Here is a 22,576-nt window from a genome sequence, read left to right on the forward strand (position 1 = left end):
CTACAGATAAATCTTTTTTTTTTTTATTTTTTTTATTTGAGACAGGCTCCTACTCTGTCACCCGGGCTAGAGTGCAGTGGTGCAATCACAGCTCACTGCAGCTTTGACCTCCTGAGCTTAAGGGATCCTCCTACCTTAGCCTCTCAAGTAACTGGGACCACAGGCAAGTGCCACCATGAGTAGCTAATTTTTTAATTTTTATTTTTTGTAGAGACAACATCTCCTTATATTGCCCAGGCTGGTCTGGAATTCCTGGGCACAGGTGATTCTCCCACCTCGGGCTCCCAAAGTGCTGGGATTACAGACATGAGCCACCGTGCCCGGCCCAGAGAAATATTTTGTGGAAAGAAGGGTCAATTGATGTGGTCAATGTCATTGTTGTCTTATTTTAAGGAACTGCCACAGCCATCCCAGCCTTCAGCAGTTGCCATCCTAATCAGTCTGCAGGCCGGGCGGTAATCCCAGCACTTTGGGAGGCTGAGGTGGGCGGATCACCTGAGGTCAGGAGTTCAAGACCAGCATGGCCAACATAGTGAGACCCCATCTCTACAAAAAATACAAAAAATACAAAAAATAAAAATACACGTGGTGACGTGTGCCTGTAATCCTAGCTAGTTGGGAGGCTGAGGTAGGAGAACCACTTGAACCCGGGAGGCAGAGGTTGCAGTGAGCCAAGATCGTGCCACTGCACTCCAGCCTGGGCAATAGAACGAGACTCTGTCTCAAAAAAAAAAAAAAAACCCAAAAAACAATATGAATCAGTCTGCAGCCATCAACATCGAGGCAAGACCCTCTGCCAGCAAAAAGAATACCACTCACTGAAGGCTCAGATGATTGTTAGCATTTTTTAGCAATAAAGTTTTTTTCTTCTTCTTTTTTTTTTTTTTGAGACGGGGTCTTGCTCTGTCGCCCAGGCTGGAGTGCAGTGGTGTAATCTTGGCTCACTGCAAGCTGTGCCTCCTGGGTTTACGCCATTCTCCTGCCTCAGCCTCCCGAGTAGCTGGGACTACAGGTGCCTACTACCATGCTGGGCTAATTTTTTGTTTTTTAGTAGAGATGGGGTTTCACCGTGTTAGCCAGGATGGTCTCGATCTCCTGACCTTGTGATCCACTCGCCTCGGCCTCCCAAAGTGCTGGGATTACAGGTGTGAGCCACCATGCCCGGTCGCAATAAAGTGTTTTTAAATGAAGGTATATACTTTTTTTTTTAAGGCATAATGCTATTATACACTTAATAGACTACGGTGTAACTTTTACATGCACTGGGAAACCAAAAAAAATCATGTGACTTATTATAAAGTGCAGTGTGTGCTTTGTTGCGGTGATCTGGAACCAAACCCGTCATATCTCTGAGGTATGCCTGTGTGAGCCTGTGAAGTCTTCATCACGATCGAGACCGAGACCGTGAACAGACCTGTCACCCTGCTGAGGCCCTCTGCTTCTCTGGTCCCTCCCTGCCCCCAGGCAACCTCTGATCTGCTTTCTGTCACTATAGTTTGTGTTTCCTCCAAGTTTATAAACATGGACTTGCACAGTTCTCTTTTTGTCCAGCCTCCCTTGCTCAGCACGATTACTTGGAGATTCATCCACATGGTTGCATGTATCATTCATTCATTCCTTTCCTTTTTTTTTGAGACGGAGTCTCACTCTTGTTGCCGAGGCTGGAGTGCAGTGGGGCGATCTCAGCTCACTGCAACCTCTGCCTCCCGGGTTTAAGTGATTCTACTGCCTCAGCCTCCTGAGTAGCTGGGATTACAGGCTCCCACCACCAGGCCTGGCTAATTTTTTTTTTTTTTGAGATAGAGTCTCGCTCTGTCCCCAGGCTGGAGTGCCGTGGCGTGATCTTGGCTCACTGCAACCTCCGCCTCCCAGGTTCAAGTGATTCTCCTGCCTCAGCCTCCCGAGTAGCTGGGACTACAGGGAGCTCAACCACGCCCAGCTAATTTTTGTATTTTTAGTAGAGATGAGGTTTCACCATGTTGGCCAGGATAGTCTTGATTTCTTGACCTCGTGATCTGCCCGCCTCGGCCTCCCAAAGTGCTGGGATTACAGGCGTGAGCCACCACGCCAGGCCAAATGCTGGACTTTTTTTTTTTTTTTTGAGACAGAGTCTCTTGCTCTGTCACCCCGGCTGGAGTGCAATGGCACGATCTTGGCTCACTGCAACTTCCGCCTCCCGGGTTCAAGGGATTCTCTTGCCTCAGCCTCCCGAGTAGCTGGGATTACACGCATGCACCACCACGCCCAGCTAAGTTTGTATTTTTAGTAGAGATGGGGTTTTTCCATGTTGGTCAGGCTGGTCTTGAACGCCCGAACTCAGGTGATCCACATGCCTTGGCCTCCCAAAGTGCTGGGATTACAGGTGTGAACCACCACACCTGGCCTATAATTGCTTTTAGATGTTACTTTTGTATTTTCCTAATGTCTAATGATGTTGAACATCTTTTCTTTTTTTCTAGAGGTGGAGTCTCGTCTTGTTGCCCAGGCCGGCCTGGAACTCCTGGGCTCAGGTGATCCTCCTGCCTCAGCCTCCCAAAGTGGTGGGATTACAGGTGTGAGTCACTGCATCTGGCCTTTTTTGAGACAAGGTCTCGCTCTGTCATCCAGGCTGGAATTCAATCTTGGCCCACTGCAGCCTTGACCTCCCGGCTCAAACGATCCTACCACCTTAACCCCCTGAGTAGCTGGGACCACAGAAAACCCACAGGGTCGGTAGGTTTTCTCCCCATGTGCAGAGATGAGAGATTGTAGAAATAAAGACACAAGACAAAGAGATAAAAGAAAAGACAGCTGGGCCCGGGGGACAACTACCACCAAGATGTGGAGACCGGTAGTGTCCCCGAATGCCTGGCTGTGCTGTTATTTATTGGATACAAGGCAAAAGGGGTGGGGTAAGGAGTGTGAGTCATCTCCAATGATAGGTAAGGTCACGTGGGTCACGTGTCCACTGGACAGGGAGTCCTTCCCTGCCTGGCAGCTGAGGCAGAGAGAGAGAGAGACAACTTAGGCCATTATTTCTGCATATCAGAGACTTTTAGTACTTTCACTAATTTTGCTCCTGCTATCTAGAAGGCAGAGCCAGGTGTACAGGATGGAACATGAAAGCGGACTAGGAGTGTGACCACTGAAGCACAGCATCACAGGGAGACAGGCCTCCGGATAACTGCGGGCAGGCGTGACTGATGTCAGGCCCTCCACAAGAGGTGGAGGAGTAGAGTCTTCTCTAAACTCCCCTGGGGAAAGGGAGACTCCCTTTCCTGGTCTGCTAAGTGGCGGGTGTTTTTCCTTGACACTGACGCTACTGCTGGAACCACGGTCTGCTTGGCAACGGGCGTCTTCCCAGACACTGGCGTTACCGCTAGACCAAGGAGCCCTCTGGTGGCCCTGTCCGGGCATAACAGAAGGCTCACACTTGTCTTCTGGTCACTTCTCACCATGTCCCCTCAGCTCCCATCTCTGTACAGCCTGGTTTTTCCTAGGTTATGATTATAGAGCGAGGATTATTATAACATTGGAATAAAGAGTAATTGCTACAAACTAATGATTAATGATATTCATATATAATCATGTCTATGATCTAGATCTAGTATAACTCTTGTTGTTTTACATATTTTATTATACTGGAACAGCTGGTGCCGTCGGTCTCTTGCCTCGGCACCTGGATGGCTTGCCACCCGCAGTGCACACCACCATGCTCGGCTAATTTTTTGGATTTTTGGTAGAGATGGGGTCTCACCATGTTGCCTAGAAGAGTCTCCAGCTCCTGAGCTCTAGCCATCTGCCCACCTCAGCCTCCCAAAGTGCTGGGATTACAGGCGTGCACGACCGCGCCTAGCCAAAGGTCATTTGTTTTTTTCACATTGAGCTCTGAGAGATCTTTCTGGAGCCTGGATGTAAGTTTCCGACACTACCAGCTTCCTCTAGCATGAGGCAGTGAGTTTCTGTTGGGGAGAGGGATGTGGCCTCCCATGCTAGGGCACGTCGATGCGGAGTTCTCCTTGAATTCTCTCTTCCGAGTGCCCTCTGATGAGCTGGGCTTAGTGTGCTTTTGAGTTCTAGGTGCCTGTCTCATTTCCTACCTTCTTTCTATATGCTTGGCTGCCTGGGCAGGTATGGGAGGGATGGGGGAAGAGGTGCTGCCATCTCTTGACTTTTTTTTTTTTTTCTTTTTTTTTTTTGAGACGGAGTTTCACTCTGTCACACAGGCTGGAGTGCAATGGCACAATCTCAGCCCACTGCAACCTCTGCCTCCTGGGTTCAAGCGATTCTCTTGCCTTAGCCTCCCAAGTAGCTGGCATTACAGGCGCCCACCACCACGCCTGGCTAATTTTTGTAGTTTTAGTAGAGACAGGGTTTTGCCATGTTGGCCAGGCTGGTCTCAAACTCCTGACCTCAGGTGATCCGTCCGCCTTGGCCTCCCAAAGTGCTGGGATTACAGGCGTGAGCCACCGTGCCCAGCCCCACCTCTTGACTTTTTAGCTTCCAGATGCCTTTGAAAGCTGCAGAAAACTGGGTCATTTCCCCAGAAAAGTAGAAACCAGACACAACCTCGAGCATGTTTTTAGGGATGCTCACAGCCTACTGAGCCAGTTCTACTTTGTTTTGGGTTAGAGATGCCACATCTGCAGGTCTCTGCCAAGCTGTGTGTGTTTTTCTTTAGATTTTGGGAGTGCCTTTCTGTGGCAAAGGTAAGAGTGTTTCAAGGGCTCCTGCCATGCGTCACCCACATGGCCAGTGTTTATGTAGGGAGGGGCCACAGCTTCTGGCATCCAGTTGCTTGTAGTTTATTTATTTATTTATTTTGACAGAGTCCCATTCTGTTGCCCAGGCTGGAATGCAGTAATGCAGTGACGTGATCTTGGCTCACTGCAACCTCCGCCTCCTGGGTTCAGGTGATTCTCCTGCCTCACCTTCCCTGGTAGCTGGGATTGCAGGAGCACACCACCATGCCTGGTTAACTTTCTTTTCAGTAGCAGTGGGGTTCCACTGTGTTGGCCAGGCTGGTGTCAAAACTCCTCACCTCAGGTGATCCGCCTGCCTCGGCCTCCCAAAGGGCTGGGATTACAGGCGTGAACTACTCCACCCTGCCTTGTTTGTAGTTTATAACAGCTTTCCTGAGCTATAACTCTATTGAGTCTACCCTTTTTGATTGTACAATTCTGCGTGAACCTTAATGGATTCACAAGGCTGTGCAGCCACCAGCACGATTTAATTCCAGAACATTTTCATCACCCCCAGAATTAACCTGCACGCATTAGCAGTCACTCCCATTTCCCCTCCTCCAGCCCCTGCCCCCCACCAGCTGACTTTCTGTTCCTGTAGATCTGCCTGTTGTGGACATTTAATATACACGGAATCAGACGGTGTGTGACCTTTTGTGATTGACTTCTTTCACCCAGCGTGGTTTCAAGGCTGGTCCGTGCATTACTGTGGATCTGTAGGTCTTCATTTTTTATGGTCAGATAATATCTCATTGTATGGATTTATCGTATTTTGTTTACCTACCCATCTGTGGTGGACACCAGGTTGTTTCCATCCTTGGGTGGTTGTGAATAATGCTGCTATGAACATTTCTAGACATCTCGTTTTGTCAATTAAAATGATTTTTAATTTAGTAGATGAGAAATAGCACCTTGTAGTTGTTTAACTTTGAGATTATTTACTCATAAGGCTAAGCTATCTGAGAAGTGCTTCCTCTTTGCGGGACCATCTGGTTGTGGCTTGAACCTGTGTTGCTGTGTAAGCCTGGTAGGTCCTCACTGATTTGGGGTGGGTGGTGTGCCTAGCACACCTGGGCTGGGACCAGCTGGAAGGGTTGCTTAGGGAGGCAGCAATGCTCGCCTGGAGGGATGAGGCCAAGTCCAAAGGGCACAGTATTAGGGCCCAGGCTCATTCCTTGAGTTCCATTTGGCTGCAGCTTCTGGAGGGAGCCGACGGGAGACGTGGGGAGACGATGCTCCTGCTTCGGAGAAGCTTGTCACTAAACGTCCTCAGAAAGGAAGTCGACAGGGCCTGTTTTGGGGAGAAGGCCAAGCAGTGAGTTGGGAGCTGAGAGGAACTATGGGCTATTTGGGGTCGGGGAGAGACGTGTGTTTGGGAGGACCTGTCCTGTGTGCCAGGATGGGGGGCGCTGTGGCTTCAAGACCCTGGCCCTGGGATGCCAGCTACTCAGGATGATGGGCCGAGATGGGCAGCCAGGGGGCTGAGGAGGCTGACGGCCCGGGCCTGGGCCCCGGCAGGCTGCCTGGGTGGGGAGGGCTCAGGGAACATTTTCAGCCAGAGTTAGCTGCCAGACTTGGGCCAGACTCAGCCCTCTGACCTCCCCTCCAGGCAGACATTTTGGGTCGGTGGGATCCCTTTAGAAGAATCCTCTCCTCTGCCAGCTTCTAGACATTAAGCATCCCTGGGCGGGGGCAGCACCAGCCTCCCTGTGGGACCCAGTGCGCATGGGGTTTGTAAGCTGAAAATGTCTTTCTCTTTCTTTTTGCACATAGGTGAGAGGACTTGTCCTTTTAGGACTTGTTCTTTTTGCACATAGGTGAAAGGACATCCTTTTAGTAATAATTTACCTATTTAACTTTTACCAGCGTGACTTCCCAGGCTCAGTGCCTGCCTGCTGGTTAGATAGAATAAGCCCAGGCTCTGGGAATTTGATAAGGGCCTTGATAAGGGCCGTCTGTTCCAGTGGGAGTGGCCTACTCTGCCCTAACTTTCTCTTTCACAACTAAACATGTGAAACTTGCCCAGAGGCTGGGGGCCAGGCCAGGGCGAGCCACCCTGAGAGGCCGGTGGGTCCAGCCTGGTTGAGGCTGTGCGGCCTGTGCTCTGGCCGGGGACTTTCCATTTCCCCTGCTGGTCACAGGATTCCTGGGAAAGCAGCCCTGGTGGGGGCAGCATCGGGGGAGGTTGTGGTGATAACACATCCCGCCTCCTGCACTGGGCCTCCTGTAGCCTGCACTCCGGCCGCTGTGATTGTTTGGCCTCTTTCTTTATTCCTGATACCCAGTAGAAGGGGAGGCAGAGTGAAGAGAGTACGGGCTGGGGGGCACAGGGCCCACAGGTGGTAGCCGGCAGCCTAAGCGCCTGCGGGAGTGGAGGAAAGGTAGTGGAGTTGCTGAGCCCCAAGACAGGCATGGCACCCTCTGAAGCGGGGGTTGGGGGAAGGAAGAGGGGGAGTGGGGAAGGACGGGGGTGTGACCTGAGGAGAGGGGAGGCTGGACCGCCTGTCCACTTTGCTTCAGCCAGGGAGCTGGCCCTTGGGACAGGCTTTAGATGCCAGCTCCATCAGCAGGATGCAGGCTTGGACCTGCTGGAGTCCTTGCTGGCCTGTGACCTTCCTCCCCTGTCTACATTTCAGGGAGCTCTAGAAGGCGGCAGTGGGGCCAGGCCTGGCTTTGGCTGAGACCCTGAAGAAAGACTGGGGGACTTGTGCTCTGTGAGAGAAGGCAGAGCCTCACAGCTGCTTCCCTGAGGCCGCTCAGCAGCGGCCGCTCTGCCTTCCTGATCTCCTGGCATGGCAGCCGGAAGAGCCCACAGAATTACTTCTTCTGTAATTATTTATAAAGCAAGGTTTCTATGACGACTGGTTTCTGGTAGATGCTCTGGATTGGCGAGGCAGCCTCTTCCTGGCCAGATTGGGCAGCTCAGGAAGCTGGGGGTGGGGGGTGCTCCCCACCAAGCCCGGTGTGGCGGGGAGCTGGGACGGTCCTGGGTCAGGCAGGGACTCTGTGATGCTTCCCCGCTCCCTCGCCTTTCTCTGCATCTGATCCTGTGATGTCCTAGCCACCATGGCTTTCCAGCTGAGCAGGTACTGCCAGTCATGGGCATGTCCAGGCCGTGCAGGGGCCACTGTGGGTGGATTGTTTAGGAACATTTGGAAGGGAGGGGTGGGTAGAGGGGACTCGGCCCCTGTGCCCAGTAGGCTGGCTGGTGTCATGCAGCCAGGAAGGGCAGTTGGGCACCCACCTGGCCTGGCTCTTACTGACCCCCAAGATTAGGTGGTCAGCCGAAGCCGGGACAGGAAGTGCAGGCCTGGGTGAGCTGGGGTCCCCTGACGGACCAGGGCACTCCCCTGCCTGCTCTAGTCCCCAGGGAGGAAGGCACCTGGTTTTCTTTCCGGCCTTGCTCCTGCGGCTCCCGCCAGCTCCTCTGCTCCCGCCAGCTGGGCTGGGTTCGCTGCCGTTTCCCAGCGCTGCTGAGCTTCCTACCTGCGGTGGAGGGGGGGTCTGTGGGCTGCACAAGGAGCCTCCTGGGTCAGTCCCCTGCCCCTGGCCAAAATGGAGGCTGGGAGCTCAGGGCCATTGTTGGCCTCTTCCCCCGTCCTGCTTGGGGGCCTGGAAGTGCCGCTGGAACTTTCCGTGGCACAGCCCTTCCTCCCACCCTTCCCTCTTCTGGAGATGCAGTGGCGTGTCTGCGGGTTGAAGGGACTTTGCCGGAACTGCCTTAGGCAGCAAGTCAAAGAGGAGAAGCAGGGGCCAGGCTCGGTGACTCACGCCTGTAATCTCAGCACTTTGGGAGGCAGAGGCAGGTGGATCAACTGAGGTCAGGAGTTTGAGACCAGCCTGGTCAACATGGTGAAACCCCCGTCTCTACTAAAAAATATAAAAATTAGCTGGGCATGGTGGCGCGCACCTGTAATCCCAGCTACTTGGGAGGCTGAGGTAGGAGAATCCCTTGAACCCGGGAGGTGGAGGTTGCAGAGAGCCAAGATCACGCCACTGCATTCCAGCCTGGGTGACAGAGTGAGATTCCCTCTCAAAAAAAAAAAAGAGGAGAAGCAGGGCTGCTTGAGCTTCCATTTGCAGAGTCCCCCATGGAAAGAGGAAGCGTTTACGTGTGCTTGTGCCTGGACTTTGAGGCCCCACGCTCATCCAAGTGCTTGTTTTGTCCCTCAAGGCTGCCTGGTGTGAGGCCCCTGCCCCCCATGCCATAAGGAGACCCACTTCTCCTTTCCTTCCAGGAATGGCAACCCCTGTCCCTTGTCTACTCCTGGCCAAGGCAGCCTCTGCTGAGCTCCTGAAGGAAGCTCCGAGTGTCTGCGGGCCCCAGGTGGTGGCCCCCAGCCATGAGTGGCAGCTGCAGCCCCATGATTGGGGACAGTCTGCCCAGACACCTTTGTCCCACCCAGCTTTCCAGCTGAGGTGAGGGTGGAGCATACGCACCTGGTGCTTGACCTCTGGTTTGAGGCCTTTGTCAGAAGGGGGCGGTAATGAGCTGCCTGCCCTGCAGGCCCTGTGTGGGCCTGACCCGCCTATACCCCAGACCCTTACCTGGCTGTGCACCTTCAGGTGGGCACTTTAGCTTCCATCGTGGAGTAAAGGAAGCAAGGCTCACCTACTCCTGGTTATCCTGGGTTTCACGCAGTAATGTTTTCATTTTAGCACTGACTTTTTTTTTTTTTTTTTTTTTTTGAGACGGAGTTTCGCTCTTGTTGCCCAGGCTGGAGTGCAATGGCGCGATCTTGGCTCACCACAACCTTCGCTTCTTGGGTTTAAGCGATTCTCCTGCCTCAGCCTCCCAGGTAGCTGGGATTACAGGCATGCACCACCATGGTTGGCTAATTTTGTATTTTTAGTAGAGACGGGGTTTCTCCATGTTGGTCAGGCTGGTCTCGAACTTCCGACCTCAGGTGATCCACCTGCCTCGGCCTCCCAAAGTGCTGGGATTACAGGCGTGAGCCACTGTGCCCGGCCATGAAAGTATAGTGTCATCGTCCTTTTTTTTTTTTTGAGACAGAGTCTCACCCCGTGGCCCAGGCTGGAGTGCAATGGCGTGACCTCGGCTCACTGCAGCCTCTGCCTCCTGGGTTCAAACAATTCTCCTGCCTCAGCCTCCCAAGTAGCTGGGATTATAGGAGCCTGCCACCACGCCCAGCTATTTTTTTTGTATTTTTAGTAGAGACGGGGTTTCACCATGTTGTCCAGCCTGGTCTCAAACTCCTGACCTCATGATCCGCCCGCCTCGGCCTCCCGCAGTGCTGGGATTACAGGTGTGAGCCACTGCGCTCGGCCAGCACTGACATTTTTGTGTCAGAGTCAGAGACACTGGTGACACTCCCAGCTGGTCATGTGCTGGGCTGTGGAAGGGGCAGGCAGGGTTCAGTGCCCCGCAGGGCTGCTGCCAAGGTCACCGCACAGGGGCCTGTCCAGGGCTGGCCAGGTGTGGGTGGCAGGTGCTGAGCAGGGCTGAGGGTGCTGAGCTGGGCTGAGGGTGCTGAGCGGGGCTGAGGGTGCTGAGTGAGGCTGAGGGTGCTAAGCGGGGCTGAGGGTGCTGAGCGGAGCTGAGGGTGCTGCCGCTGCTGCCTCAGGGCTCCCCTGTGCCACTCAGTGCTGCTTTCTTTGGGAGCATCAGAGACCTCCGGGCATGACCACAAACCAGGTGGCAGGTGACAACCGGAAGCAATTTCCTCAGGCTGGAGACCCAGCGGTGGGCAGGGCCACGGTCCCGAAGGTTTGATGGGAGGCTGCTCCCGTCTCTGCCTTCATCGTCATCTGGACCTCCTGTGTCTCATGTCGAGACTTCCCTGTTCCTATAAGGACACCAGTCATTGGGTTAGGGCCCTCCCTAAGGCACGGTGACCTCATCTTGATTGTATCTGAATGCAAAGAACTCTTTCCAAGTAAGGTGACATTCATAGTTTCTGGGGGTTCGGTCTCAAACATATCTTTTGGGGGACACAATTCAACCCAGTACTCAGGCTCCATGTGGCTTAGGTGGGATCCACCTTGAGAGGACCCCAGGGCACAGGAGGCATGGCCAGCCCTCAAGGTGAGGCCAGGGGATAGGAGCGGCTCCTCTCCCTGTCAGGCTCCCCTCGATTGCTCCAGGCGCCTCACTCCCACTGCAGAACAGGCTTGGGCTGTCCTGCGAGGAGGTGGGCTGGACCCCAGGGCCGCTGCTGTAGGCGCTCTTGGGATGAGTGCTGGCCGGCCTCTGATGTGATGAGATCTGAGTTTTGAGCTGTGCCTTGAAGCATTTTCAAAGAACGCTTAATTTGAACGGGTTGAGATGGTTTAAAGGCATCCAAAAGACACAGGCATCTCACCGAGGTCCCTGCTCAGAAGCTAGTTTCTTCCTCTGGGGACCATGGAGGCCTCTGGTTTCTCACACCTCCTTCCTGGAATGGTCGTCCCTGCGCCCCAGGTGGTCACCTTGCTCCATGACTCTGTGCCTTGCTGGTTTTCACCTGACAGCTGGTCTCTGAGAAGGTTCCTACTCCTCGTGCAAGGCTGAGCAATATTCCAATGTGTGGCTGTTGCTTTTATGTCCTTACGTGGACATCTCGGCGCTGGCCTGTGTCCTGCGTTATACACGGCTGTGCAGTGAGTACCCTTGCATGTGCTTCGTTTAACCGTGTGTGGAAACAGCTGTGGGGTAAATTTCTGTGAGTGGAATCCTGGGTCAGGGTGTCCCTGTGCATCTGGGGTTTGGGTGGGTGGTGTCGGGTGCCCTCTGTGAGTGGGTATTCGCTTACACTCCCCTATTCGTAAATGGTTCCCTGTCCTTCACAAAGGGTGGGTCAGGCATTGCTGGGACAGGTAGAACAGTGGGAAGGGCCAGGCGTGCCTGCTAAGCAGCAGTGCTCTGGCAGGTGCAGCTCGGAGCCCCGCAGGGCAGTGAGAGTTGAGGTGGAAAAGTTCCCAGTCCCGGAGAGCTCCAGATGCCTTACTAGGAGATTGAGTCTTTATTCTGTAGATGGGAAGGGCCCTGGAAGGTTGGATAAGCAAGTGACTTGGCTAGACTCCTGCTTAGGAAGAGCCACTCCTGGGACTGTGCGGTCAGGGCCAGTTAGGATCTCAGCCAAGGCAAGAGGTGAGTGCAGAGGCCATGCGAGGTGACCTCCCCAAACAGTGTCTGATTGTGTGGTTCCTGGACTTCAGCCTCCCCAGCCTCCCCTCCTTTCAGGATGGATCCAGACTTTGTCTCAGCCCTGAGGCCCTGCATGACAGCTGCGTCCCTGTCTCAGGCCATCTCTTCTTCACCCCCTTTGAGGCCATGCGCCAGCTTTGTGGGGTTGCTTTCTGTTTCTGGAGCTCGCTGGGCACTCCTGGCCTTGGGCCCCGAACATTCCCTCTCCTCGTAGCCTTCTCGGACGTCTGCTCCTGGCTCACCCTTCAGGACTTGGCCAAGGTGTCACTTCCTCTGGGAAGCCTTCCCGGAGATTAGGTGGGGTGGCGCCCTTCTGGGAGTGGCTCCTTGACCCATGTGTGCTCAGCTTCCTCAGAGCCCTCGTCATCAGCTGCATGCCACCTCCAAGAGGGGACACCGGCCGAGAGTGGGGTGGCTGAGAGTGGGTTGGCAGCATCTGCGTCCATTAGCCTTGGGCCCCAGCACCCGCCACTCATGCTACAAGGACTGAACAGACATGGTTCTGATCTGGGACAGGAGCAGCTGGAACAGAAAAAGGGTGGGGCTGTGGGCCCGGGTGACATTCCAGACCTGCAGTCAGCCCGGGCCACTGGCTGCCAGGACCCGGCAGGCGGAAGATAGAGCAGGGGATGTTTGGGGCCAGGCCCAGAGAAAGAAGGCAGCCACGTAGGAAAGGCCCCACCCTGGGCAGCTTTCTTTCTTTCCTTGAAGTTTCTGGGGTGAGAGGAAGGGGAAGAAGTGCAGGATTAGCGTGTTGGGGGCTGGGGGAGGAATAACATGTCAGACTCAGCAGTAAACAGTCCTCCAGAACTGGGCCAGGCCTGTGCCGTTGCCCGAGCTGGCCTGTGTCTTTCTTTATTTTTAGATAATTTTTAACCCCAGGAATCCTAGAGATAGACAAATGTGTTTCTTTCTTTTCTTTTTTCTTTTGAGACGAAGTCTCACTCTGTCGCCCAGGCTGGAGTACAGTGGCGTGATCTCAGCCCACTGCAACCTCTGCCTTTCAGGTTCAAGCGATTCTCCTGCCTCAGCCTCCTGACTAGCTAGGATTACAGGCGTGCACCACCATGCCCTGCTAATTTTTGTATGTTTAGTAGAGATGGGGTTTTGCCATTTTGGCCAGGCTGGTCCTGAACTCCTGACCTGAAGTGATCCGCCCCCCCCTCGGCCTCTGTTAGTGCTGGGATTACAGGTGTGAGCCACCGCGCCCGGCAGCCAAATATATTTCAATTTTTCTTTTTTCTTTTGAGACAGCATCTTACTCTGTTGCCCAGGCTTGAGTGCAGTGGTGCAATCGTGGCTCACTGCAATGTACTCTTCGCGGGCTCAAGTGATCCTCCTACCTCACTAGTAGCCACTGCGCCCAGCCTGTATTTCAGTTTTTTAATAGTAAAGAGGGGCCGGGTACGGTGGCTCATGCCTGTAATCCCAGCACTTTAGGATCACCTGAGGTCAGGAATTTGAGACAGCCTGGCCAACATGGCAAAACCCTGTCTCTAGTAAAAATACAAAATTTAGCCAGGCGTGGTGGTGCATGCTTGTAATCCCACCTACTCGGAAGGCTGAGGCAGGGGAATCGCTTGAACTCAGGAGACGGAGGTTGCAGTGAGCCAAGATCGTGCCACTGCACTCCAGCCTGGGTGACAGAATGAGACCCTGTCTCAAAAAACAAACAAAAAAAATAGTAAAGAGGAACATGAAGTGCTTTCAGTACCCGTGTCTTTATTAGAAATGGGATCACGAGGTCAGGAGATCAAGACCATCCTGGCTAACACGGTGAAACCCCGTCTCTACTAAAAAATACAAAAAATTAGCCGGGCGTGGTGGCGGGCGCCTGTAGTCCCAGCTACTCGGGAAGCTGAGGCAGGAGAACCCAGGAGGCGTGAACCCAGGAAGCGGAGCTTGCAGTGAGCCAAGATCGTGCCACTGCACTCCAGCCTGGGAGACAGAGCGAGACTCCTTCTCAAAAATAAAAAAAAAAAAGAAATGGGAAAACAAAGTCTCCGGTGAGAGGCAGCAGCTTCCCTGGCTCCCCTGGCTCCCTGGCTCTCACCCCTGCCTGCCTTTAGACGGAGGCAGTCATGCCCTGTCCTGGGATGGACACCGCTGGCCTTGGCCAGGCCATGGGGCGGGGCCTGAGAGAGTGACAGAGCTGTTTATGGGTCCTGGAGGCTGGCTGGGCCCAGCGGTTCCTGAGCTGTTTGGAAGGAATGAGGGAGGTGGAGAGGGGAAGAGGGAGGGGCTGGGTATGGAGCAGCTGGTGGTGGCATGCAGGACGCAAAGGAATCCCAGCTGAGGCCGGGACTCACTGGGGACTCACTGGCTGCCCCGGCTTGGAGGGAAGGTGTCTGATTTGGGGCAAGGGGTGAGTGAGTTGGGCTTTGAGCCTCGTGCATTGGAGATGACAGCACAGTCCCCAGGCAGGAATAAGGTCCTGTGGGGGAGAGGGTTGTATCTGACCTTGAGGGCAGGGGCTGGCTTCCTGGGTGGTCAGCTGAGGAGTTAGGATGGTCCTTGGTGCAGGACCTGAGGTGCCGAAGAAAGGCGGCCAGGCCCGTGGTAGCCAGCTGGTGTGCAGTCTGCAGTTCCTGGCATGTACTCCTGATGGCACAGCGCCAAGTGCCGAGTCCTCACTTTGTTGCCAGGTGGTTCCAGGCTCTTCCCCGGGCCTCAGGCACTGTCCCTGGCTTTCTGTCTTAAAGGCTACCCACTTATCTGTCCTGTCTTCAGTGCTCACCGCATGAAAGCACTTCCTCCGCTGCTCTGCAGCCCTTGGCCTGCGCCTTCTCTCCCTGGCCTTGTGTCATTCCTGGGGGCCAGCCTGCTGTGTGTGGCTCCACTTCACAGACAGGCAAAGCGAGGCCTGCAGCAGTCATTCAGGCTGCTCCGGAGGCTGGCTCTGGTGCTCCTGGGAAATGCTGGGCTGATGTTTCCTCACTGCTCTAGAACCAGGAGCTGGGCCCTGCTCTCCGCACCTACCCACAGCCTTGGCTAGTGCCCCCAGGACAGGCCTGTGTGGAAAGGGACCCTCTGCCCGCTGCAGCTGGTATGGGGAAGGCCCTTCCTACTAAGTGGAAAACAAAGGGAAGAAGTTGATAGAATCATTTTGTGACTTATAATTGGCTACCTCGTAACTCAGACAAAAAAAGCCCAAAAACCTTTCATAGAGTAAGTTCAATTTTTAAAAACAAAGGTATTTTAAAATGAACACTCGAGAAGCCAAATGAGGTTCCTTGTGTGCTCTGGGGATCCCCCGGCCACTGTGTGTCACGCCATGCCAGCTGCTCCACAGGCCACTGTCCCTGAGCCTCCCGTGGAACCTTGGGCCCTGCCTGACCTCAGGGCCAGAAGCCAGTTGGCCTAAGTGGGCCCTGGTTTGCATAATAGACTCTCACCCAGGGTGGAGGGGTGACACTGGGGATGGGCAGATGTTGGTCGCTGGGGGACATCCGTGGTCATTTGCTCTAGAAGTGGCATCCTGTGGCCAGATGTTGGGTTTCTTGGAGCTTCCAACCAAGTTGGCTAAATACTTACCAAAGAGGGAAAAATTCTCCTGGTTAACGTGTGGACTGTCTACCGTGGACCATGTGCCTGCCAGCGCTGTCGTGGAGTGAGTGTGCGATCTTCGTGGCCTCCCACAGTTAGGCGAGGCAGTGCTGTCATTCTACCCATTGTACAGATGAGCACATGGAGGAGTGAGGGTTCTGACAGCTTGCCCAGGTTACCCAGCAAGTAAGAGCCAGAGCCAGGAACGCTCTCGGAGAGTGACTTGCTCAGCCTTGGAGCTGCTAGAGAAGCAGAGAGGAGATGCAGACCCGGGGAGACGCTGCTCCTGGGGCCCCCACACTGGCCAGCAAGGCCGGGCAGGCTACACAAGCTGCAGGTGGATGCTGGACCCTGGACTTGTGCCCGCTGCCTGTCACTCGTCTCCAAGCCTTGGCCTGTGAAGGCGGCTTTCATCAGCCGGGTGCTGTCTGGGAAGGTGCCAGGCAACTTGCCCTGGCAGGACTGCCAAGCTGGCTTGTTGGGATTCCAGTGATTTCGTGGAGCTCCCACACTGCCGGCTGCTCACGGCAAGGATGAAGTTGTTCCTCTTTGGGGAAATGAGGTGGCGTTTCCATTCCTTCTGACCTGGGAGAGCTCCCTGCCCTCAATCCAGGGCCCGGTTCCACACTGCCCCCGGGACCCGCAGAGGAGCTCAGCGTGCAGTGGGCAGGCGCTCACCTGCTGACAGGGCCTGGGGTCTTGAAGCTGCAACTCATGTCTAGTTCTCAGAATAGCCGTGGCTACCTGGCTCCTCTGGGATTCCTGACGGGGGTGGTGGTAGTCCCGGGAATTTGCTCCTAGGGTCACAGTCTGTGTGTTGGTCACTGGGAACCCCAAGGGCTGAGTCACCACCTCCCTGCCCTGTGGCTTTGCTTAAAGGTCTTCACCATCAGCCCTTCCCTGCCAGGGCAGTCCAGGGACGTGTGGCTTCAAGGGGAGAAAGTGCCCCTCTGCCCTCCTCTCTCATGGAAACAGCATCTCAGGGCCCCTTCTGTGGCCTGGCAGATGGCGCCCCACCCTGACGAACACACCACCTAGGAAGAGCCCAAACATAGGGAAGGTTCTCTTTCCTCCGGGAGCCATTGAACCTTTTGGGGACCTTCTCCCCTCCTTGGATCGTCACCGTTGCACAAATGGCATCCTCTCCAGAGGCCTCATCCTGCTTCTCCTCTGCCCTAGGATCATGCGGCCAGATGACGCCAACGTGGCCGGCAATGTCCACGGGGGGACCATCCTGAAGATGATCGAGGAGGCAGGCGCCATCATCAGCACCCGGCATTGCAACAGCCAGAACGGGGTAAGGGTCTGAGCCCCATACCTCTGGTCCCTGGAGGCCGTACCAGTGTGCGTTCAGGACAGGAGTTCTCCGGGGAGCCAGGCCTGCAGCCTTCCCTCCCCTTGTGCACTGGGCCTTGGGAACTTTGTGGCAAGTGGCCCAAGCAGTTCTGCACCGGACCCTCAGAGCTATGCTTGGTTTTGGCCTCAGCCAGGACGTGTAGGAACCCACCAGAGATGAAGCGTCAAGCAAGCTGACAGGCCCTCCCTCCACCACTCCCTGCCATGCTGAGTCCCCCGCCAACCTGGCCCTGATCAGAAGCACGCCCCGCCTCTGTGGCGTGGAGTTTATTGTGCTGGCCAAGAGCTGAGACATAGAGGCCAGACAGCAGAGGTAGGGGAGGTCTCACCTCTGCCCTGACCAACCCTGGTGGCCATGGCAAGTGCCGTGGCTCTCTGTGACTTAGCCACTTCCTGGCTTTGAAGCTCACAGGCCTGGTACCACTGTGCCCACGATGGGGGCAACTCTCCACCTGCCCCAAAATTGTGCAGCTGGGGAGGGCCCTGTGACCCTAAAGCTGGGGACAAGGGGCACGGTCTCTAGTGTCCACCTCAGGGCTGCTGTAGGACATTCAGCCATCCCCAGCCCTGGGGAGGGGACATTTTCTCTGAAAGTTGGCTGTTGGGGGGAAGCCAGCCCTTGGGTGCTGAGGACAGGGCGTCTGCCTTGGTGCCACAGCTACAGCCTCTGCACTATGGGGCTCGGTCAGCACACCTGCTGTGGCCTCCAGGGAGGCAGGGAAGAGGAAGACTCAGCCCCAGCTTGGAGAGTGGGAGTGTGAGGTGGGGGTCCCCACCATGGGCACGGGTATGATGCCACTCTATCAAGAGGCCAAGTGGAAGCCACGTCAGAGACCAGGGACCAGCGGAGACGCTGTGAGCTCTGAGCCACACTGTTGAGATGCAGGAAATGGCTGCTGGCTCTGTCAGCCTGGGCTGCCGGAACTAAGACCACAGCCTGCTGGCTTGTGAACAATGGAAATGCATTTCTCACAGCCCTGGAGGCTGGAAGTCCAGGATCAGGGCGCCGGCAGATTTCGTGTCTGTTGAGGGCCTGTTTGTTTCCTGGTTCATAGATGTCACATCACTTCCTGTGTGTCCTCACTTGGTAGGAGTGGCTCTCTCAGGCCCTTTTATAAGGACACTAATCCCATTTGTGAGGGCTCTGTCCCCGTTCTCTCATCACCTCCCAAAGGCCCTTCCTCCTACTGCCATTCCCTTGGGGGTTAGGATTTCAACACAGGGATCCTGGGGGGACACAGCCATGCAGAGCATGGCACATGCATTCAGCCTGGAACAGTGGGCAGGGTGTGTTCCAGTGGAGGGGTGGAAGCTGTGTGTGTGTGTGTGTGTGTGTGTGTGTGTGTGTGTGTGTATCTGCGTATGCATGTGTGTGCATCTGCGTATGCATGTGTGTGTATCTGCGTATGCATGTGTGTGCATCTGCGTATGCATGTGTGCATCTGCGTATGCATGTGTGTGCATCTGCTATGCATGTGTGTGCATCTGCGTATGCATGTGTGTGCATCTGCTATGCATGTGTGTGCATCTGCGTATGCATGTGTGTGCATCTGCTGTGCATGTGTGTGCATCTGCGTATGCGTGTGTGTGCATCTGCTGTGCATGTGTGTGCATCTGCGTATGCGTGTGTGTGCATCTGCTATGCATGTGTGTGCATCTGCGTATGCGTGTGTGTGCATCTGCGTATGCGTGTGTGTGTATCTGCGTATGCATGTGTGTGTATGCATATGTAGAATGAACCAAGCCACAGTAAGTGCGGATGGTTGGACGTGGATGTGGGGGACGTCGCATGGTACAGGTTCAGGAGTGGGTTTGCTGGCAGTGCCTGGTTTAGGAGGGGCTTGCTGGCTGGGCTGGGGGTAGATTGATTCTTTGGACCCGAGGCTCCGGTGCAGCTCAGTCACGTTCAGAGGGCACCCTCTGGTGGCTGTGGGGAGGGTGGGCCTGAGCCTGAGAGCCTGGGGCAGGGGTGAGGGCCAAGTCCCAAGTTCCTATTGCACTCTTCCAGAGAGAGACAGTGAGGGTCCCTGGCAGGAGAGCACGGACACGGGGAAGGAAAAGTCCCCACGATGGGGAGGAAAGATAAAGGAGGGGCTTGGGAGGCCAGAGGGTGATGCTGTCACTCAGAATCGTGGAATTATTTTGCTGCCATTTGGTCAGCACTTGGCATTCTGCAAAGCTCCAAAATGCTTTAGGAGCTAAAGTTCAGCTCATGGAATCCTCACAACACCCCAGAGAGGTAGCTGTTCTTGTTTTTTTTTTTTTTTTTTTGTGAGACAGAGTCTCACTCTGTCACCCAGGCTAGAGTACAATGGTGCGATCCCGGCTCACTGCAACGTCTGCCTCCCAGGTTCAAGCGATTCTCCTGCCTCAGCTTCCCGAGCAGCTGGGATTACAGGCGTGTACAACCACACCTGGCTAATTTTTTTGTATTTTTAGTAGAGATGGGGTTTCACCGTGTTGGCCAGGCTGATCTCGAACTCCTGACTTCAAGTGATCTGCCCACGTCGGCCTCACAGAGTGCTGGGATTACAGGCGTGAGCCACTGCACCCAGCTGCTGTTGTTATTTTTATTATCCCAATTGCATAGATGAGGAAACTGAGGTACAGAGAGATTGAACACTTGCTTGAGGCCACCTGGGGAGGCAGATGGTAGGTCTGGGCTGTGACTATGCCTCGAACCTGTGCTTTGAACACTTGCCCCTCCTTGCTCCTTCTCCGGATCTGGGGCTGCTGGAGGGACAGTTTTGACACATTGGCTTGGAGAAGCCTCTGGGCTGCTGGTCCCCAGGATGGTGATCCAGAAATTCTAGGCTTAGGAGGGGGTCTCTGAGTTCCAGGCAGCCCCAGGGTGTGGGGGTGAGAACAGTCCTGGTGCCTAGAAGGGCTTTGCTGGGGCCCTGGGTGGGGCAGGGGACCCCGCATCCACACTCCCCTGATGGTGCCTTCCAGTCTGTGGCTGGAAGTCCCAAGGTTCTGTCTCTGGCTGGGGCCTCTTGGCCAGCCCATCTGGATGCCTACTTGGCCTGCTTGGCCTTGATGTGCAAAAAAACGACACTCCTGTTCTTGCCCCAGGCTTGCTTCTCCCAGCCTCCCTCCCCTCAGTAAATGGTCTCTGCAGCCCCCAGGTGCTCAGGTTCAAAGCCTGGAGCCTGTGTCGGCCTCTCTCCCTCCCATACTCATGAGGCTCCGGGAGCAGATCCCACTGCTGTACCTTCCAGGAAGTCCAGATCTGAGCACAGCCCCCCAGGCCCACCCCCACTTTGGGTCCAATGGTGCTGCTCTCCTGATCACCTGATCACTGCAGCAGCCTCCTGACAGGTCACCCTGCTGGTCCCTGCTGCCTTGTTTGTTCTCCAGCAGTAGCCAGGGAGATGTGGAGTCAGAGCACAGTGCTGCCTGCTCAGAGCCCTCCAGATCTCCTGTTTCGCCCAGAGCCAAAGGCACGTCCACACGAGTCCCTGTCTCTGCCTAGCGCAGCTCGGGGACCTCACCTACGTCTCTTTCTCAACTCTCCCTCTGGCCACATTGGCTTTGCGGCTGCTTCTCGGACTTGCGGGGTGCATTCCTGCCTTGGGCCTTTGCACTGGCTTTCCCCAGATATCCACAGGGCCCTGCCCTCACCTCTTCCAGGCTCTACATAAAAACGTTGTAATCCCAGCACTTTGGGAAGCTGAGATGGACAGATCACTTGAACTCAGGAGTTTGAGGCCAGCCTGGGCAACAGGATGAAACTTTGTCTCTACAAAAACTACAAAAATTAGCCGGGTGTGGTGGCGTGTGCCTATAGTCTCAGCTCCTTGGGAGGCTGAGGCAGGAGGATCACCTGAGCCCAGGAAGGTCGAGGCTGCAGTGAGTTGAGATCACATCACTGCTCTCCAGCCTGGGTGACAGAGACCCTGTTTCTACAAAAACAAAACACAGCATCCAGCCATGCCCCTGATGGCCTGGCTCCCTCCCTGCTTCCAGCTGCTGCTCCACTCCTGACCTGCTGTGCTTGTACAGAGTGGTAGCCCCACGAGGGCAGGCAGGACTTCTGCCCTTGGTTTCTCCAGACTGAGGCATAGAGCGTGCTTAGGCATCATCTGATGAATGCTGGGAACTCGGGCCTGGCACCGTCACCGTCATGGAGAGCTTCCACCGAGTAAGCACTTACAATGAGCCCGTGGCTGTGCTGGGGCTCACCCTTCCTCTCCCTGTGTAGTCTTCCCAGCCATCTGCTGAGACAGGCACTGTTCTTAACCCTGTGTTACAAGTGGGGAAACTGAGGCCTAGAACAGTTAGGTGGCTTTCCAGACAGCTGCATCCTCAGAGCTGCCGTCAGCCAGGAGATGGCCGGGGCTGGGCATGGCGATGAGACCGCACCCTCTCTGGGCCCTCACTGGATGCTGGGCATGGTCCACACACTCGACGTTTGTCAGTTGCCTTATCCCCGCATGTCAGAGAGAGACAGCTATCCCTGCCTCTCCTGGGTGTTTCCTAAGCACCGAGTTCTTCCCACTTGTTATCCCCTCAATCTCTGCAGCAGCCTGTTGGGACCATTTATTATCTGTGTTTACAGAGACTGAGACATGGAGAGGTTGTGTCGCTGCACAAGGTCACAGAGCTAGTAAGCAGTAGAGCTAGGATTTGGACCCAGGGCCCAGAGCTGTTCTTTTAGGCTCTGCCTCTGAAGCTGCTGTCCTGGCTGGAAGCCCTGTGGCCATGAGGAACCCAGTGCCTGTGGCTTGCTGGGACACCTGTGCCTCACGGGCCGTGTGATGCCAATTGCTTTTGAGAGCATGGCAGAGGGCGCTTCCGGGCAGGTGCTGATCAGGAGCTCATGGCTCTGTCCCAGGGCAGGGTGGGGCTTTTCCTGCTCCTGCAGTCCTGGAAGCAGGAGGTGTGGGGCACATCCGAGGCACTGGCTGCTGGGAGATCTTCCTATGGAACGCAAATACTTGTCAGTCCATGTATTGAAGTTTTGGATTACACTGGCCTTCATGGACTCCCTGGGCCTGGCCCAGAGCCCTGCCAGCTCCTGGGAAGCAGCCGCCCACCAGCAAATCAGAGCCATCCTGGGTCCTGGCTCCTGCCATCTGCACCCGTCAGACACACAGAGCCACCTCTGCAGCCTCCCAGGCTGCCAGATAGTAAAACGAAATCCTCCCACAGGGTCTCCTCATAGTGAAATGGGACCGTGGCAAGACTCCCGTGTGGATGCCTGGGAGACATTACTTTTCTTCTTCTTTTCTTTTCTTTTTCTTTTTCTTTCTTTTTTTTTTTTTTTTTTTTTTGAGACAGAGTCTTGCTCTGTCGTCCAGGCTGGAGTGCAGTGGTGCAGTCTCAGCTCACTGCAACCTCTGCCTCCCGGGTTCAAGTGATTCTCCTGCCTCAGCCTCCCGAGTAGCTGTGACTACAGGCGTGTGCCACCACACCCAGCTAATTTTTGTATTTTTAGTAGAGACAGGGTTTCACTATGTTGGCCACGCTGGCCTCAAACTCCTGACCTTGTGATTCACCTGCCTCGGCCTCCTAAAGTGCTGGGATTACAGGCGTGAGCCACTGCGCCCGGCCCTACTTTTTTCTTTAGTATGTTAAGCTGGGAGAGAACCAAGCTCAAGGGTCATCAGTGGCCTTCTGCCCTATGAAGGACAGGCTTGAAGCCATCACCAGGTGTCCCCGTGGCACTGTGGGGAAGGCTACTGGATGGTTCTGTGAGGGGTGTCCCGAGGAACAGCACAGAGAGGCGTGCTCTGCCTTCCTCCTGCCTCAAGTCACTCTTTTAGTGAACCTGCTTTTGTGCCTCCTCTGAGAGGCCCTTGGA

At 55.0% G+C, this 22,576-nt stretch overlaps 1 protein-coding gene across 1 annotated transcript in view; it reads left to right on the plus strand.

Annotated features, from left to right (window-relative positions):
* The window catches only part of ACOT7 (acyl-CoA thioesterase 7), a 128,209-nt gene that overhangs the window by 25,894 nt on the left and 79,739 nt on the right, over positions 1 to 22,576 (plus strand). The window contains exon 2 of the mRNA XM_054441777.1: positions 16,594 to 16,711. Coding sequence (XP_054297752.1) covers positions 16,594 to 16,711 — 118 coding nt within the window. The remainder of the gene's footprint in view (positions 1 to 16,593; positions 16,712 to 22,576) is intronic.

The sequence above is a fragment of the Pongo pygmaeus genome, chromosome 1, assembly GCF_028885625.2.
Source record: "Pongo pygmaeus isolate AG05252 chromosome 1, NHGRI_mPonPyg2-v2.0_pri, whole genome shotgun sequence".
Taxonomy (NCBI): domain Eukaryota; kingdom Metazoa; phylum Chordata; class Mammalia; order Primates; family Hominidae; genus Pongo; species Pongo pygmaeus.